Source organism: Tachypleus tridentatus, chromosome 6 (assembly GCF_004210375.1).
Source record: "Tachypleus tridentatus isolate NWPU-2018 chromosome 6, ASM421037v1, whole genome shotgun sequence".
In the NCBI taxonomy this organism is placed as follows: domain Eukaryota; kingdom Metazoa; phylum Arthropoda; class Merostomata; order Xiphosura; family Limulidae; genus Tachypleus; species Tachypleus tridentatus.
This window is the reverse complement of record NC_134830.1, coordinates 46969793-46983205: the sequence shown is the minus strand read 5'-3', so window position 1 is coordinate 46983205 and position 13413 is coordinate 46969793. Positions and strand designations below refer to the sequence as shown.

At 33.3% G+C, this 13413-nt stretch overlaps 1 protein-coding gene across 2 annotated transcripts; it reads right to left on the bottom strand.

Annotated features, from left to right (window-relative positions):
• Nucleotides 1-3585: 3585 nt before the first annotated feature.
• Nucleotides 3586-13051, bottom strand: LOC143252401 (protein FAM89A-like). 2 transcript variants are annotated; one of them, XM_076504453.1, is made up of 3 exons: nt 12943-13051; nt 9747-10048; nt 3586-9193 (listed from the first exon to the last, which is right to left on the bottom strand). In XM_076504453.1, exons 2-3 carry the CDS (start codon nt 10032-10034, stop codon nt 8867-8869), a joined length of 615 nt encoding a protein of 204 aa, XP_076360568.1. In that variant the 5' UTR covers nt 10035-10048; nt 12943-13051; the 3' UTR covers nt 3586-8866. The 2 variants fall into 2 exon arrangements, with proteins under 2 accessions (XP_076360568.1, XP_076360567.1); XM_076504452.1 differs by having other exon boundaries at nt 9747-10037; nt 12943-13041.
• Between the last annotated feature and the right edge of the window lie 362 nt (nt 13052-13413).

Genomic DNA, 13413 nt, shown 5'->3' with positions numbered 1-13413 from the left:
ATATTTTTGCTGTATGTTTACTTGTAACATGTTATTTAGGAATATATGAAAGTTCATTGTCACATGCACAATGTTGTGTGATTCAGCATAGTGCTGTACGATTACTTGTAACTTAATATTTTAGAATAAAATCAATAAATTAGAGTTCATAGTCATATATGTTTATTTTCTTTGTTTCTAAATTAATTCCATGAAATTTACATTGCGGTAACAAGGTAAAGTTTACTTGGGGTCGGGTTTAAGTCACTGTTACTTAGTCGATCATCCTCCCCACCAAAAACTCCTGTATCCACCACTGTTGTTCCTGCTTATTAATAAAATTATTATTCGGCTTTAGCTTATATAATACTTACAATGATCTTTAAAGTACTTTTTGCCCTTGAGAAAAATTGATACAGGTACATAAAAAAAGAAAATTCTGAATAGTCACGGCATTTGAGGATTAGACAAATTATTCTACAAGACCTTGCGTTGCCAAATAGATCAGTCGAAAGGGTGTAAGTTTGTTTGTTTTTGAATTTCGCGCAAGGCTTCACAAGGGCTGTCTGCGCTAGCCATCCCTGAGTTAGCAGTGTGAGGCTAGACTCTAGCCCACCTGGCCATGGCGGGCCTGAACCGTTATGCTACGGCTGAAAAACAAACAATGTAAACAACCTTTTTCTTTTGCTCATTACAGAAACTGACTTTAAAACAACAGTTGCTGCATGGAGGCTACATTAGTTCTTGTGTAGCAACACATAAATCAATACACGAAAAATTATATCATTAAGATGTAAGAAAAACAATGAAGTGTTCGAGAATTTTTGAAACACATTTGAAAAATCATTCTGGGAAAGCCATTGAACACTTTTTTTTTTTTTTTTCAACGAGTGAATACATAAACGAAAGTAAGGATCTGAGAAGCAATCACCCATAACATTATTACTAGTCTGTTATTTTTTGTAGAGGCAACAGTTACGGGAAACCCATGCTTTTAAATGCGGCAAGACAGTGCTCCTCCATACTGTCACAAGGTCAAATTATGTCAGTGTATCCAAGAAGCCTTCACAGAATTTACTCCTGCAATGTTGCAAGAGATTTAGGAAAGTGTGCATGTACATATTTAAAGAACAATTTTTACTTGTACAAAAATTTCTGGTTACAAAATTTATATCACTAAAAGTACAGTGTACTTATTTATTTATTAGTGGCTCAGGTTTGGTTTGGTTTTTAGAATTTCGCACAAAGCTACTCGAGAGCTATCTGTGCTAGCCGTCCCTAATTTAGCAGTGTAAGACTAGAGGGAAGGCAGCTAGTCATCACCACCCACCGTCAACTCTTGGGCTACTCTTTTACCAACGAAAAGTGGGATTGACCGTCACATTATAACACCCCCACGGCTGGGAGGGCGAGCATGTTTGGCGCGACGCGGGCGCGAACCCGCTACCCTCGGATTACGAGTCGCGCGCCTTACGCGCTTGGCCATGCCGGGCCTAGTGGCTCAAATGGGCATGCTTTTGTTCATAAGGTGGTTCAATATTTGGAGTTATGGTAAGCGCAACTCTTTTTCAGCATTTAGCCTGTTTCTAATTTTGGTTTTTGTAGTTGTATACAGTAAAAATGTTTGCTCACAAAGATATGTTGTTGGAAAACGCATCAAAATTTTCAAAGATCTGTCACTTATTTCAGGGTATTCCATGGCCATTTCAATTCAAATTTGTGTAATTTCTTCCTGCTGAAATTTTGTTTTTAGGGCGGAATCAGTTGAAATTTCTATAAGCTATTCTTTCTTTTTCAAAGGCAAATCGTTGGTACTTGCAGAGTTAACAAAGGGATTTTGATCCACAGTACAGTGAAACCCCTCTAAAGCAGCCACCTTCCGGACTGAGACAAACTTGCCTGATTAGAGGGTTTCCACTGTACATAATTAGGGATTATGTAAACAAAAAGAAGGACTGTAATTGAATGACCCCTTTCAAGGGGTGACCGCTTAGAGAGGTTTCACTGTAATTTTTTTCTAAATGAGGAGGGAAATACTCCGCAGTAGTTGTACACAAATTATATATGTGCTGAAAAACGTAAACTTTTGCATACTCACTTCAAGAAATTTCATTCATAACTAAAAAACCAGAGATTTTCGAAGCAGTCAAGTTCTTCCACAAGTATATATTCGCCCCAAAGTTTTAGCTAACGTTGTAGTACTTCCATTGTACTCTGAGCTTTGAAGTACGTTACCCTGGTACCCTACATTGTAGCATTCACTTCATTTAGATGGGCAAATACACCCGAAAGGTAAGCCACTTTATGTATCCAGTATTTCTCCCTTAATTTGTATGGAAGTTCAAAATGGCATTCAAATGAAAAAACACATAACAAACCTCATAGCTGCAGCCCCATCAGTGCAAATATTTGAGCAAAGCTGCCATTGGATTTTATGTTCTTCCATAAATAAATTGGTCAGTTTAAATATTTATTCGCCTGTTGTTTTAGTAGGCAAACGTCTGCAAATTAGCAGTGTCTTATTCAAAATTAGCTTCGTGAATATAGCGAACAAATACAAGCAACATCGCATAACCTACGACATCTGATGATTCATCCATCTGAAGCGAAAAAGTTAACTGAGATCGAATAAACACTTTCACCGCGAGAACTTCTCCTAAACTAAATAAAATTGGCGTTAGGCAGAACAAAATAATAAAAGGCCCAATACGTGATAAACGTGTTATATTAAAGATATATTTTACTTTTTTGTACATGGTATTCTGATTAAACTTTATAGTTTTAGGAAAAAATATAACCTTCTAAAATTTTCTCGCGGAGCATAAGCATAGTTTGAAAAATCACACCCTGTATTACCTTTATCTTTTCCCTCCGTGTATTGATGTAGTTTCCAGAAAATTCATATGTGATGAAAGAAAAGTATATTATTGTTTTCCAGTTTTAGTTCATAAAAAACAAAACTTACTTTGAACTTCGGTAAATTACATGGTAAAATTTAAAGTCTTCGAAAATAAAGAAAACTTGAATTAATGAATTTTGAATTTCGCACAAAGTTACTCGAGGGCAATCTGTGCTAGCCGTCCCTAATTTAGGAGTGTAAGACTAGAGGGAAGGCAGCTAGTCATCACCACCCACCGCCAACTCTTGGGCTACTCTTTTACCAACGAATTGTGGGATTGACCGTAACATTATAACGCCCCTACGGCTGAAAGGGCGAGCATGCGTGACGCGACCGGGATGCGAACCCGCGGCCCTCAGATTACGAGTCGCACGCCTTAACACACTTGGCCATACCAGGCCAAGAAAACTTGAACTTTTGAAGTAAAAAATAAATTTATGACTGAGAGGTGATATTATTATTATTATTGAAAAAAAAAATATGATTCATGGTTGATGATACAAAAAACTATATTTTACTTCAAGTACTATTCATACAAACCAAAACTCATGGTTTTATTCACAATATGTAAGCAGACTATCAGATAACTGCAGTGGAATAAATTTCAAAACTCACAATTACAATGATTTACGAGTATAATACTGAAAAAAAAAAAAAAAACAGCAATGTCTCCTCTATTGATAAAGTCGTACAAAATAAGCATCAGCTTTGTTATTACACCCATGCTGAAAGTATTTATTCACTAAAGTATACACACACACATATGTATATAATCAAAGGATAACAATTGTAGTGAGGCATGTTTGATAATGACAAAAGGTATACAGAATCCAAACAACACGTTACTTATGATAGAAAGCTATACACATATATACAATGTTTTCTGAACCTGAATTCTGTAAAACATAATACACCGAATACAATAGCAGACTGCCTTTTGAACCGTTGTTTTGAAAAACGTTTTACACCAGATGTATAACAGGCATACTATGTATTACAATAAAAGAAATCTGATAATCCAAACACTTACAAAATGTAAATTTTCCTTTCCAAGTGTTGAACTGGAAATACACTTATAAATAACAGTATATGAGTGGGCAACAAAGTTATTTTTGAAAAGTTTCCAAATTGAACTTCAAAATTTCACTACGTCCAAAATTTCAAGTCTACCTTGATACATTTTTATTTTACAATGCAAAATAAAACATTACAATACAAAGCCATTATAATTCAATGAAACAAGCTGTTAATAAAAGTCAAGCCATGGTGTTAGTTACCAGTCAGTGCTTTATCTTGGACACAAAATGAGTACAGTTCATTTTTTGAGCCGATCTCACAACATCTGTATCACATGAGTTCATAATGTATATTAGCAAAAGGTGTCAATATCAAACATCTCTACTGTTCTGCAACACACATGGTTTATATGACTTGAAGTATCATTTTAATATTATTCACAACACATGTGAAGCCCTTCTTCCTTTCTATCTTAACCTTTGGTTTCTGTTTTACAGACCTGAACCATTCAAGATATCATACTCAATACCAGAGGCAACTGACCGGCCCAGAAATAAACTTTCTTTCATTCAAGATCCCCAAGAAAGTACACCCCCCCCAATCCAAAAACAAGTAAAAAACTCCTCATTTTTCATTAGCACACAGCATCAATATTCAGCTCTAATTTTCTTAAAATGCACAAGTATATGATAAAAAAATGTTATCTCATACAGATATACACATTGAGGCTTCCTCTAGTTTTACAAGTGCAAAAACAAACATTCGTGGTAAGAACACAGAACATTAAACCTGAATGAACAACTAGCTGAGGTACTTCCATATAATGAAGTGAAGAAGCAGCTTCCACATTATCTAACTTTAATTCTGCCATGTATTCTTAATGCTATTCAATTTCCTCCTTAAAAATGATTGCTATCCTTCACTGGGAAAAACATATATCACCATTTGCCATTAGATGATTTTATGCTGAAGACATTTTAGGTCTGTACCTACATTTCACGAAGATATGGGACACTGAACCACTGCACCTAATGTACTTGTCTAGCTATATCGTTTTTAGTGTTACCTTCAACATGTTGATCTGGCAACATCAATGAGTTCACTGCATGTTGTTCACCTCTGCCAAACTTTTACATTTGTTATTATAATTCAAGTTCTGTAAGTTAGCTTCTAACTCATGGTAGTTATTGCCAGGCAGTTAACAACAGTAAGATGTTTAATGTGCTCTTAATACTTTTTAAAATTGCTGCTACTGTCATTGATTTATTACAGTAGGATGTAAATGTTGAAACATATAATGACCAACTGTCAACAAGATCTAACATCACAGAATGATGGGCATGCATGTATTAAACAGCTATAGAATATTGAACTTACTGATTGTTCACTTGACTTGGCAACCATTTACTCCTGTCATAAAACAACCATGGCATACACATTAATAACACTAATAAATTATAAGTATTGTTTAACTTCAAGAAAATATAAAAGACCAATAATTCACTGCTCTTTAATTTTTAAGTTGGTTCAGCACTACTGACTATCTTCAATATCCTACATAATACGTAGGATATTGAAGATAGTCAGATGAAGATATTAATAATATATAACATACATAGATAAAAACTACAAATATGTAAAAAATAGTGGGCAAATGTCCACACAAAAAATGTGTGTTAACTATGGCAGATTACACTCAAAATATAGACTTTGAACAGCATTCTTGTATATACACACAACAGAGATTCTGAACATAAACCTTCTATACAAAAAGAAAACAAAAAATTATATCACTCAAAACCTGAGATATGTGGGAACTCTACCTTAATTTCTGTATTACAGCTGTATCATCCAAAAAATAATTTCTGCAGCACCTGTATGATCTTTACAACAGTTTCAAGGTACAAAGATGTGATTAAGGAATGGTGTTTGTATTAAGTGTACTAAACACAAAATGATTGATTGAATGTTAAGGTCTCTACAAATTCTATATAAATGCAATACCTGTACTCTAAATATCTATTTTTAATTCCATTCATGAGACTAGAGAACTAAAACTCTAAGGGATACCACAGAAATAATTTTTGAATGTCCTTAACCCATACATGACTGTTTTTAAAAGATACTTCACAATTATCTGTAAGAATACCTACAAGTCAATGCCCTAGGTACAACCTACAGAGGTATAATGAAATTCAAAATAAGATACAAGAGAAAAAATATTTTTCTAATATGACCACAAATAATCTTACAGTGATGGGGCCAAAGAAATAACACAAAAATGGAGAAGCTTCTTGTAGGAATGAAAAAAGTCAGGCAGATAGAAACCAAACATAATAAAAACAACAAACTTTCCTGGTTTATTTTAAAAAGTCAGGCAGATAGAGGTCAAACATAATCAAAATGACAAACTTTCCTGGTTTATTTTAAAAAGCCAGGCAGATAGAGGTCAAACATAATCAAAATGACAAACCATCCTGGTTTACTTTTGTCAATTCTAAATCACATCTTGCCAACTCATTGCTGAGCAATTACTCCAAAGGGAACAGCATCAAGGAATATTAGATGCTTCTCAACATCATTTCATGTCCATCTTTAATGCTTAAAACCTTGGAAATGTGAAAAAGAAGATAAAAGAAACTGTCCATAAGCAATTAAACTTGATTCAGACATTGTACTATTAATTAAGTATTATATTATATTAATTAAGTATTATATTATATTATTAAGTATTATAGTGCTTCAGGAGTGACTTTAGCTTTTTTTTTTTTTTTCCCCCATAAGACTTTATAAACAAGACCCCTTCCACAACTATGATATTAGGCAGAACAATAAACCAGGCATTTCAAGGAAGTAATATATCTGTACTTGTACATGTCATGCTAATACATTGTTGTTCTGTAAAAATCTGGGATCAACGACATCAATGTTAAATGCTTGGAACAACCTTCACAGTTCATAAATTATCAAGGAATAAAGAGAATAATAATATCAAATGTCTCTACAAGATATGCAGTTGTAGGGTATGTCTTACAAAGTTGTGATTAACTGGTATGTGAAAAGAAGTGCAGGTCCACTTAGTTTGTGAAAATGTTTTAAACTGAAAAACTAACGACTATTGAGGAAAGACCTTCTCTGTAAAATAACGTGTTAGTAACACTATTATTTTTTAAACTGTAAGTCTGTTTACATGAACAAGATGCACAAAAATCATGTTTTTATCAAGTGTCTTCCATTTACCACTTTTAAAACTCTGCAAAATAATTTTGTAAAACTTCATTGAACTAGCACAGAAACTAAGTCAAAATAAACAATTTATTTTAATAATTTCAAACAAAAATCTCTAACCAAATGGAAACAGGCCAAGTCCACTGAGCCAATCCAGTACTGAAAATGGAACAGCAACTGTTTTCTGTTATATAGTTTGTATAACCTATTGAAGATATGAAATGCATATCAATTTTGTTTTTTTTCCAGTATCCATGTATATAGTATCTGGTATTTTCTCTCCTCTACCATGAACTGTTGTTGTTAAATCAATAATGTAGAGTAAAATGAATAGTTGGTAACAATGACATCAAAATGCATATTTTGAATGACACTCTGTAAAAGGTCATGGCTTGCGCACTTTGACCCCCACCAATCCATATAAGGTTAAGAAAATTCATTTTAATATTTTAACTTCCAGTATTACAGTTCTGATATAAAATATAAACTTAAAAATATTATCCTTTACAACTTTCTGGTACTAGCTTTACTACTACCTGCAACAAATTTGATTAAAGTTTAAAATAGGTAAATTGCAGTTTCATCATTTCAAAACCCACAGGAATGAAATCCCTAGTGATGACTTAATGAACTACAATGCACATATATTTTTCTTCACACAAACATAAGATATTTAAATATTTTTATGTTTATTTTCCTGACTTGTTAATGGACTGATTATAAAATTATTATTAATCAATGCTTAAATTGTTTCAGTAATTGTACTCAAAATAAAAATAACAATTACAGCTACTAGAGTGAAAAAGGAACAAATAACATTAGTTTGTAAAAAGAAAAAACAAAAAAATGTAGCTGCCAGACCAGTCCAATCATTAGCACAAACAATTCTCAATACATGGACAAAGTTTTTCTTCCTAGTATAACAATTACTTGCTATTGCAGACCACAAAATTGCCCCCCAAAAATTCTTATGTTAGAATAAACTAATAGTATTTCACTATCTAGCAGACACAACACCAACTTGACACAAGAAACTAATAATATTTCACTATCTAGCAGACACAACACTAACTTGACATAAGAGTGAAACACTATTTAGTGGGCTTTTACACAAACACTTCAGCCATGTTTCAAACATTCAAATGTCTTTTCATAGATAACAACAATGTTGATAAGTACAGTGCAAGTAAGATGGACAAAATGGCACATTCTATGGAAAGCAAAAAAAAAAATGGCACAGTTGTTTAGTAATTAAGGAAAAAACAATTACAAACAAGCTTCACCCTTGGTGGTTGCTGGGTATCTAACACCAGCTTCATAGTGTTGCTCTTGAAACTGTCATCCTTTGTTGTGAATTCAATAAAAACATAATTAGATAATATATTATTTGTAGTTAGGCATGATTTTCTCAGTATGACATTTCTAAGCAAGTTTCTGCTGTTTCATTTCAACTAAAATACTATTAGCCACTTTTAGCTGCAAAAGTGAGGTGCAACTATTAATATAAGCTAGTTAATAAACCAAATTCTCCTAATGTATTTAACGTCAAGTTAATTAAGAAAAAGATAAGATGCCACAAGTCACCACAATTTACTCTAAACATCCAATCTGTTTACACTACAAATGCAACAGGTTACATCTTTAACATATGTTAAATAAATAAATTACAGTTTCCTTTCTTCATGTTTAGTGAACTAAGTTAAAATGGTGGAGTCAAGTTGAAAGATACTACTTCTAAACCCATCAAACATCTTCAAAATCTAAACTAGAATGTGAAGAACTGGAATAGGAGTAGCAGTCCTCTGGAACAGAGGCTAAGTCCCTGTGATCAATGTGGTTTGCTATTCTGTTGGGCTGTGGTGTTGGCCGCTGAAGTTCAAAGGGTTTGAGATTGATGTCCAGTAACTCTTCACTACTAGGCGAGTCTAATCCATTGTCCCAGCCAGGTGAGGAAGCATATGATGTAGAAGCAGACATTCGTTCCTGAACCAGCTGTTTGTATTCTTGAATGGACTCATTAAGTGACCACAGCTGGCATAATAGTGACATATCGAGCTGTCGTAGACCAACCTAGAAATACAAACCGTAAAAAAAATAAGTATTAACATCAAACTAACAAATTTTAATCAAATTTGTTTATATATTTTTTGGTTATAGCGGTTTTATCTCTGATGACATTCACTAAATTATTATATGATTATGATTGTGGCTAGAACAAAAAGGCAAGCCATACAATGTGTGAGAAATACTTACAAGGTGTATTCATCAGAATAAACAGATGCAGAAATGAATTCCATGTCTTAGATAACACAAAATTCATCCAGTTGGTATAACCAGCAGTGGTGCAATGTTTTGTCATGAGTAGTTCTACACCTACAATTATTCAGGACAATTAGTTTCTTAACAGAGTAATCTTGTTCAATCACTTATCACACAATGTTGAGTGTGCTGTTGGTTCAAATTCCTTAAAATGTTTATTGGAGAAATATAAAAAAAAAATATGAAAGATTAGACCAGTTGTCTCAGTGAGCTGAATGGACTTGTGACTTTTTTCAAGTGTGGTAGCTACAGAGTATTAAATAAAATAAATTTAGTTTAAACACTTATTTATATCTACTCTTACCATCTCTTTTCTCAACACTGCTAGCTGTGTATCAAGCCTAGAGCGATTTGATGGTCGGCAGAGGTGGGGTTCATTAAGGGTAGATCTGTCAGTGGCAAAAGCAGGTTTTTCCTCTCTATTTTGAACCACATGACTACTAGCGAGTTCAGGCATGTTCCGACTTAGATCTTGTTGTATCATTGTTCTCATAGCATGAAGTCTCTCCAGTTCTTTCCACTGACTGCTACTAAAGTTCAGAAGCCCACTCAGGCTTTTAGGAAGAGGAGGAAGACCTTGTAGTGATGCCATGAACTAAGAAATATCTAAAAGAAATGCGTACATGATGAACAATGCTGAGCCCACGTCACTAAATAAAATGTTTAACATCCTTTCTGTCTCCCCAGTATATTCTTTCCTGTATTTACACTTAAAATTAAACCGATAAGTAAATGGTTAAATTCAACTCACCAATTAATGTGGCTTAAAATAAATCTTAATTCTCAGTTAACTGTAAGTTGACCTTTCTTCTTAAATTATTTAATGACACATTGGTAAACATGTATTGCTATACAATTCCCATTAAGTCACTTGAACATTCTCAATATTATATTTTATAGATAGTCTGTTCCTGCTAAATTTTAGTACTGCAATATATTGGAATACATATAGCCGTATCTGGTAAGACGTGTTAGGTTTATAGAGAACACAGCTGAGAGAAAAATATTCCACAATTCATCTTCCCATTTACTGATTACAAGCTGACATACCTGATCAAGACGTAAAGGAATCTGGGGATTACATAGACACATGATATCCAAATACTGAAAAATTATGTCTCTATGCAGGAAACCTTAATGGTATGTTAGGTATGGTTACAATCTATTCAGTGGTTTACAAGATAAACTATTAAATTTACTGAAGACAAAAATCCAAATAAATAAAGATATTTACAATTCATTGAAATTAAAGTATGTTTGTTAACTGATTTTGACAAAGAATAATGTTAGCAACAGTAATGTTTTCTAGTTTGATTTGATACCATTTTGATTAATCTTTGTCAGTTTACTACTGCAATCAGCAAAATAAAACATTAAGAGAAATATGATGATTATTTATATCATATTAAAAATGATATTCCAAACAAAAGAAAGTATTTTAAATATTTTTTAACAAAGACTGTTTCACAACACAGTTTTGAATATCTCACAACATAAATTAAATCTAATTATAATATTAAAAACAAATCGACGAGGTAACTTTAAGTTTCATGTAATTTGATCAAGTATCTCCACTGTCAGAAGAAAAATAATGATATATATCAGCAGGGGTATAGATTTTTTACACCAGATGGGGGATATGATTTTTGCAACCACTTATGTGGACTGATCAAACTTGCAAATTGGTAATCTCTGATTACGTGAACCTGAAAGCTGTAAAGATGCAGTCACAGAGTAATCTTGTTGCCACGATACTTGCATGTATACTTAGGCCTACTGACTGATACTTACGAACTATCGCTTAGATCGAAAAGCTTAGAAGCACGCCTATATTAAAGATGTACATTTCGGCTACTGAAAAAGCCTATATCTAGGCATAATTATGTAATTCAATTGGTAAGAATACGAGAATCACAAAAACAAACACAATTTTTAGGCCTGTGATGCAATAAAACAATTCAACAGACCAAACTGTAGGGGGAATGATTGTATGCACTATACCCCCACCTAAAATGAAGGCCGGATGTATACCACCCATCCCCCCCAGGATCTGTGCCCCTGGATATCAGAGACATCTTCCCTATCTGGAAAGTGTTAATAGGAAGTGAAAATCAGAATACCATTGAATGTACTGTTTATAAAAGTTAGGAACTTCCACAGGCAATATATTAAGATGGTACAAGGAAATGAACTCATAACCATTCAGAAAGAAATGGTCACTGAATGTACCACTGCCACTGGTAGCATGACTACTGAATATTTTCAACACACCTATTCATACTTAAACACAAAACATCTTGCACTAAATGTTCTTATGTAAAATATGAGCCCATCTGTTCAAAATTAATCATGTATTTGTCAGTCAATGTAATAACTGTGAAATAAGTTATGAAATATAGAGTTCAGGAGTGCAGGCCATCACATTCTCTGTATTCAGGAAGTTCTACAATGCTGCATTTTACAGAAGAATGACAGTTTACAATTACTTAATGCAGAGTATTTGTTCTCATGGTGTACTGAAGACAAAAACCAGAATGAAGAAGAAAAACAAAAGAAAATCAACAAACCAAAAAGTCTCACAACTTATTACATTTTTAACATTTGCTGTGGATGGATGGGTTTGGGCTTGACAGCAACAGGAAGAATCGCTGAATATGATTATGCCAACCCAATCATATAGAAATGTGAAGGTAATATCATAACATAGTTCTTTTCAGTTTAACTTAATCCACTGGTAATACATAAGAAATAAATCTGACAACACTCTGAATGACACATTATCCAACTCCATTATGAACCTTATCTTGTGTAAATAAATTAGGACTAACATTGTAATACAGTGGTACTGACACAGTAATAAGTGTGACAATAACATCTTACCAGTAACAGCAAGTAACATGTACCTCCGTATAGAATATTTTAAATACTAGCAGAAGTTTAACTAACGGTTGAAAATTAACCTGCAAGTTACATGATCCTAATTTACGTCTCGATAACATATTACTAGTAGTACAAATATATTAATACTGGTAATATGTGTAGTAACGCAAATTAAGCAGATATAATGCACTGTTAGTAATAGTACCATTTGAAATTTAACACTGTGATAGGCCTAATATATTTATGCGTTTTTTATACTTCATAAATTCTGGTGAATTTATTTCACTTTGTCATTGAAATATGATACAAATGACAGTTTCTTAATCGTGATTTATTTAAAGTAACTTTAATTAATGTAACAAATTAAGGTTAACTCACCACCTAAGGCATTGTAGTGGTAATTTGTACGACTATGTAATGTGTTCTAAAATTTCATGCGTGAAATGAATTATTTGATTCATAGTGGAATTTTTAAAGTTTGATACAAATACACATTATAAATTACAAAATACTAGCGTTTACAATAGATTGACATAAATAGGAAGGTAATAAAGCCCCGAAGAAAACTCTGACCATTATACTTAACTTAAATATATATATATATATTTAGAGCAATTTACCATAGGGTTGAACACATCCACTCGTGTCACTAACCAGACAGTTTTCCAGTGATTTTCGAGAACAGGAAGACATCATATGTTACAGCCCATGTACAGAATCCAGCGAAAAGAGCTAATTTTAAAATGATTAAAAAAAAAAGCATTTTTAAATGTTTCAACTGTATCTTGGTATTACTATTTTCTTTGCGATTCTCATAAATATATAATTTAACTATATTTTTTCAAAGTCTTATTTGGTGTGATTTGTTTGATTATTTTAGCGTAAAGTTACACAATTAGCTATTGGCCCGGCATGGCCAAGCGTGTTAAGGCGAGCGACTCGTAATCTGTGGGTCGCGGGTTCGCATCCCAGTCGCGCCAAACATGCTCATCCTTTCAGCCGTGAGGGCATTATAATGTCACGGTCAATCCCACTATTCTTTGGTAAAAGAGTAGCCCAAGAGTTGGCGGTGGGTGGTGATGACTAGCTGC